Source organism: Cariama cristata, unplaced genomic scaffold (assembly GCF_000690535.1).
Source record: "Cariama cristata isolate BGI_N322 unplaced genomic scaffold, ASM69053v1 scaffold14155, whole genome shotgun sequence".
Taxonomy (NCBI): Eukaryota; Metazoa; Chordata; class Aves; order Cariamiformes; family Cariamidae; genus Cariama; species Cariama cristata.
Genome location: NW_009615892.1, coordinates 3,462 through 9,246, shown reverse-complemented (window position 1 = coordinate 9,246; position 5,785 = coordinate 3,462). Strand labels below are relative to the sequence as shown.

At 58.1% G+C, this 5,785-nt stretch overlaps 2 protein-coding genes across 2 annotated transcripts in view; both read left to right on the top strand.

The window, feature by feature from the left end:
* R3HDM2 (R3H domain containing 2) overlaps positions 1–3,108 on the top strand; it is a 26,473-nt gene extending 23,365 nt beyond the window's left edge. Inside the window, exons 19-23 of the mRNA XM_009699982.1 lie at positions 6–49; positions 234–378; positions 466–566; positions 1,094–1,178; positions 2,765–3,108. Of these exons, the coding sequence (XP_009698284.1) occupies positions 6–49; positions 234–378; positions 466–566; positions 1,094–1,178; positions 2,765–3,108 (719 nt within the window). The remainder of the gene's footprint in view (positions 1–5; positions 50–233; positions 379–465; positions 567–1,093; positions 1,179–2,764) is intronic.
* A 2,347-nt stretch (positions 3,109–5,455) lies between these two features.
* The window catches only part of STAC3 (SH3 and cysteine rich domain 3), a 3,436-nt gene continuing 3,106 nt past the window's right edge, over positions 5,456–5,785 (top strand). The window contains exon 1 of the mRNA XM_009699981.1: positions 5,456–5,521. Coding sequence (XP_009698283.1) covers positions 5,456–5,521 — 66 coding nt within the window. The remainder of the gene's footprint in view (positions 5,522–5,785) is intronic.

Here is a 5,785-nt window from a genome sequence, read left to right as displayed (position 1 = left end):
ACGGGGGCAGAAGCCAGGAGACCTGTACAACCCAGACACCAGTGCTCAGGTATTGAGAGGACTGGGAAGAAGGCAGCTCATCTTTTGGGAGCAGCCTGGCGGGAGAGAGAGGACCCCAGCATCTGTGCTGTCTGGATGGGCTGGGACTTGGGGGTGGGGTCGTCCCATGGTGGTGAGACAGGTGTGGGACTGGTCACAAGCACCGGGGCTGCCTAACACTCTCCTTCCCCCAGGCCAGCACGCAGCTGAACAGCCCCATCACGTCCCCCACCCAATCCCCGACGCCGTCTCCTGTCACCAACCTCAACAGTGTCTGCACGGGGCTGAGCCCTCTCCCTGTCCTCACACAGTTCCCCCGGCCCATGGGCCCAGCACAAGGTAAGGGGAAGGAGTGGGGACAGCACAGGGCTGGGTCTCTCCTGTGATTTCTTCAGACCCGTACAAACATTTACTTCCTTTTTGCAGGTGATGGGCGCTACTCATTGCTGGGCCAGCCACTGCAGTATAATCTGTCTATCTGTCCCCCACCGCTGCTCCACAACCAGCCCAACTACAATGCACACCAGGTAAAATTGGGCCAAACTCCCACCCTTTCACTGTCCTGGGAGCAGAGCAAGACCAACCCCTCCTTTACCCCTGGACAACCCCTCTGTGGGCAGGGCCCAGGAGTAGTTAAGAAGTGAGTCTCACGCCCTGCCCTGTGCTTGGACACCCCTTGATTAGGTAGCAGGCTGCCTACCCCACACTCTTCCCATCCGTCTGGCAGAGTTGCCATTGTAAATGGATTTCCCTAGAGCCTGGTACTGGGCTTAAAATTTCATCCCGCTCCCAGCTTTGCCCAGAAGCAGCGTCAGCCCCAAGTCCTTTGAGTGTCCTGGAACCATTGCGGTGCCTTGATCGCATCTAACTTACCCCAGCGTGGTCTCACCTCAGAGGTGCCAGGGGGAGCAAGGTTCATCCAGGTCTCTTCATTCCCGTTCGCAGCGGTGGCCTAGTCAAGTTTGGTCTTCCCCCTGACTCCCAGGATGCTCTGTGGGCACTGTGAGGCCGCAGTGCCTCCTCAGGTGATGTGCTACCATTTTTGTTCTTTAAGGGGCAGACTGGAATGAAACATGGAAACCGGAGCAAGAGACAGGCCCTCAAGTCAGCATCCACTGACCTTGGGACAAGTGATGTAGGCAAGTGACCCTCCTCAAACAGTCCCCTTTTGCCCTCTGACTAGTCCCCCCTGCATCGGTTGTAGCTGGCATTGGCAGAGGCTCCAGTTGCCGTCTCTGCCCACACCAGCATCCCATAGACCCCGTTGCTGGGGGTGGCTGTGGAGAGCAGTTCCTGCCTGCCACTGCCTCCCGCACGCCTTTAAGCACACGTCCAGCCACAGCCCACGTGAGGCCTGGCTTGGGGGGGTGGGCAGCAGAGCCAGTCCTAGTCAGCTGTGCCCATCAGGAGGTGGGAGGACGGGGGTGGCTCAGGAACCCAGTAAACACTGACTGCACTGAGTAAAGCTTTTGAGGAAGAGTGGAGGGAAATTGTTGGAGAGTCAGTGATAAGCTCCAGGACACCTGCCTCTGAGGGTTGAAATGATGGAGCAGGTGGAGCTGGCAGAACTCCTGGGATTTTATTCCTCTTTGTCAGCAGAAAGTGAGTGTCCGGACCCCTGAGATCTTGTTCCCACCATTGCCTTCCCAAGTGACTCTTCCCTCTGATGCTTCCATTTCCCAGTGGGGCCAGAAGCTGCAGAGCCGTCATCTTGTAAAGGGCTTTGGTATCTTCCAGGGGTGACTGCGAGGGCTGAAATCCCCAGTGGATCATTTCTCAACAAAGGGGAAGGTGCTCCCTGTTCCTTGCCCTGGAGGGTCTCCACTTGGTCATCAGCGAGGGAAGGAGAGGCACGTGTCTGGCTTCTCCCCGCAGCAATGCAAGACTTGCTAGTTGGGCATGAGCCAGACAGCCTGGAAGGGAGGCAGTCTTCACTGGCTCTATGGAGGCTTCAGACTTGTCCTCCGTGTCACCACCAACAGCAGCTGGTTGCAGGGGGCCCTTTAAGAGCTGCTTGCCGGAGAGCTGCCCCCCTCCCTGCGGCTGGCATGTTCATTACATGCTGTGTTAATATTAGCAAAGAATGCATTCAGCCAGACCTCCACTAAGCCCAAAAGCCAAGGCTGGAGCCATGAGGCAGCAGAAGCGTTTGGGTACCACAGAGCAGAGGCAGAGGTTGGCATGACACTGGCTGGGGCACACAGGGGGATCCTCCTCGTGGGTGAAGCACACAGGACACTGTCATATTCAGGATCCGCACATGTCAACATCCTCCAGGGACAGAGGGCAGGAGAGCTGGGTTAGCTCTGAATCCTGGTACCCAAGGATCAGAGTAGGAAGACGGGGCAGAGCGCTTGGGAAAGCCCTAACTGAAAAGCCCGGCCCAGCCAAAGGAAGCAAGGAGGACTTGGTGTTGCTGGAGCCCTGGGCAAATGGGAAATACCAGTCTCCTCTTGAAGGAGGCCATGTGGGCATCAGAAAGGATCAGGATGGGGCACTGTAGGGAGCAGAATGGTAGGGGCAGTTTGAGGAGGGAAGAAGTGACTGGCTTAAAAAAAATGCATTCCTAGTATGGGGGCAGCTTAGCAAAGCGCTGCTTTCATAGGCAAGGTAGAGGTAACTGCTCCAGCCCCAAAGCTGGTGAGGAGGCCGTGCATCAGCTCTCTCTGTGGTGTTGCCACCCAAGAATCTGCTGCTGCTATCACATGCTGTCTTTCCACTGCAGTGCTGGGCCGAGTGCTGGAGGTGACAGACCTGCCCGAGGGCATCACGCGGACAGAGGCTGACAAGCTCTTCACCCAACTCGCCATGGCTGGTGCCAAAATCCAGTGGCTCAAAGAGACTCAGGGGCGCCGTGGAGATGGAGGTGGCGGGGACAACAACGGGACTCCAGAGAACGGCAGGCACAGTGACCTCGCTGCCTTATACACCATCGTGGCCGTGTTCCCCAGCCCACTGGCTGCCCAGAATGCCTCCCTCCGCCTCAACAACTCCCTCAGCCGCTTCAAGCTGCGTGTGGCCAAAAAGAACTACGACTTGCGGGTGCTGGAGCGTGCCAGCTCACAGTAGGGCTCACGCATGGGCCCAGAGCACACTGGACTGCGGGCACTTCCCTCTGCCTTCTCTTTTCCTTTCTGCCCTCCCTTCCTCTTGCCCTCCTTCCTGGATATATTTATATGGACATAATTAAGAGACAAGAAATTGATTTTTTTTTATTATTATTTTTTTTTTTTTTTGGAGTGATGCCCGTGCCCACCCACCTTACCCTGTGTATATTGTTTTGTTAAGCACTGTGTTGAACCGCACATAGAGGTGTTGATTGGTATGTTCACTGCACATTTTATTTAATCTGATTATTATTTGGGGGGTATTTTTGGTTTTATTTTATTTGGGGGGTTGTTTTTAAATATAAAAAGAAAACTTGTCCATCACTTTAACACTGCTTTCCCAATCTCTGCCGGTACCAGTGCTAGGGGCTGTCTGTGCTGCCTCTTCGGGATGAGATGACAGCCAGGGAGCAGAAGGGGCACTCACAGGAGGATGTGTTCCTGCCCAGGTCCTGCCCCTGTGCTTGGCATGTACAAGGGCTGCAAGCTGATGGCTTGCCAAGGCTGGGAGCTGAGACTGGGAGAGGAGCACTGAGCACCTTGACCTGGGGCTGGTCCCCCCGTCAGATATTCATAGTCTCTTTTCCCATGCAGCTGTGCAATGGCGAGAATGGGGGCGCAGGGTGTCCCCAGCTGTATCCCCTGGCAGGACGCAACATACTCCTCCTGATGAGAGGGGAGCAGCCCTTGGGCTGATAGGTGCAAGTATCACTGTGTCCTGGGTACAGGAGTTGGGCTGGGACCACCCTCACCATGGCATTGCACACGGCAGCTGGAGCCGCTTGTGGCATCTGGATGCTACCTGGAAGAGCAGGTGCAAGTGGAGAGGTAAGAGCTGCCTGGAAGGGGTGGGCTCCAACCCCGGGCTTGGTGCAAACTCCTGCCCCACTGCCACCCACAGCCTGGCAGGGACATAGGTCCAGGGACTCGGGCACTGGGGTGCCTCTCCAGCTCCAGGGACCTGGGAGATACTGCAGGGCAGCATGATAGCAGTGGGGTACCCAGCTCTCTCTTCTGTGGCAGCTCTCTGTCTCAGCGGAGAGCAGACCAGCAGGATTTTGCTGCCAGAGGTTATGGGCCAGCCGTGAGAGCTGCCCCATGAGAGACCCCACTGCTCCCGCTCTTTCCTTTTCCCCTCCCAGCTGCAGGAGCCCCAAATGCGAGCGCGAAAGGCTGGAGCGCTTAGTGTGCCCCTTGCTCTGCTGCTGCCCCATGCCAGGGGGTGGGTGGCCCTTTGGCACGCCCAGCAACCCACTAACGCAAATAGCCAGTGGCTCCTCTCCTGGCTCATGCATAGGCTCCAATTTCTCAGCGTCAGCCTCCACCGGTGCTCAGCTGTCGGTTCCCCTCTGGCCTGTCACTCCTGCTCTACACGGGACTGGGGCAGCTGCCCCCCTCCCTGCGCGCCCAGCACGGAGGGCTGGGGGCTCCGCAGCCAACAGGGCCCCAGCAGCGGCCGCCCTTTGTGGGGTTTTTCATCGCAGGACGAGAGCTCCAAACACAGTGTAAGTGTGTTTCCGTGCGCGGCTCTCCCTCATCATGGCCACTGACCCCCGTGGGGCCCTGCTCCACCCACATTGCTGCAAGACCCTAGGGCTCTTGGCTTCTGCAGCACCCCTTGCCCCAGGACTCCCCAGCCCCCATCACTGTTTCCCTGACGGTCATCCTGGTTGGTTTCCACAGGTGAGTGGTGGGGGCCTTGTGTTGGTTATCACCAAAAATAGCAATGTCTGGGTAGGTGGGCTGTGGGGATGGCTGACAGTCAAATGTGGGATCAGGCGTGTTTTGGGGGATACAGGAGCAGATCCTGCCTCCGTGGTAGCATGGGGCTTCTGCGGAGAAGAAAGCGGGGCTGTGCGGTGATGCCAGACAGCATCATTCATGGGCATGCTTGTCCTAGGGGGCCAAGAGCGGCACCATTTGCGCCATCTCAATCGTGAGATGGAGATGTCTAGGCACAGATGGACACGTGCAGGTAGCCCAGGGTCTGGCTCACAGCAGTTGGCACTGCGTCCACCGAGCAAGCAGCAGTGCTGTGTACGCTGGGCTGGGAGCCTGCTGTTCTCTAGCCTGCGCAGCGGGGCCCAGCGGGTACCCCAGGGCTCTGGGACTCGCCCGCAGCAGAACCGGCCCTTGCTGGGGCAGGAGCTGCAGGCAGGGCAGCAGGAGGTGGTGCTGCTGGGGCAGAGGGAGGCACTGGCTTGGGAGATGCTTCCCATCCAGCAAGGTCGGGCCATCCCTGCCCACACTGGGCACCTGCAGTGGGAACAGCCCCAGCCGAATTAATGCCTGTCTTTTCCCCGCATAGCATGACAGAGAAGGAAGTGCCAGAGCCACCAGCTTCACCTGCTTCAGGTGGAAAACCCAAGAACCGGGTAAGTGGGTGCCCACAGGGCAGCTCGGGTGGGTGGGGGAAGCCGCCTTTCTCGCATCGTCTCTGCCTCAGCTCCCGGAGTCTTTGTGGGGCCAGGGATGCCCGGTAAGATCCTGATCCAGCAGGGCACTGGGTGCCCATTCCCTGGCTTGGCTCTTCCCCAGGGTGCCCTTGTCCACATGGTGCTCGGGAGTCACAGTTTCTTCTGTTGTGGGGGGCCAGGAGAAGAGTCCCCGTCCTCACAGCATTTCTGCCCCGGGGTGCC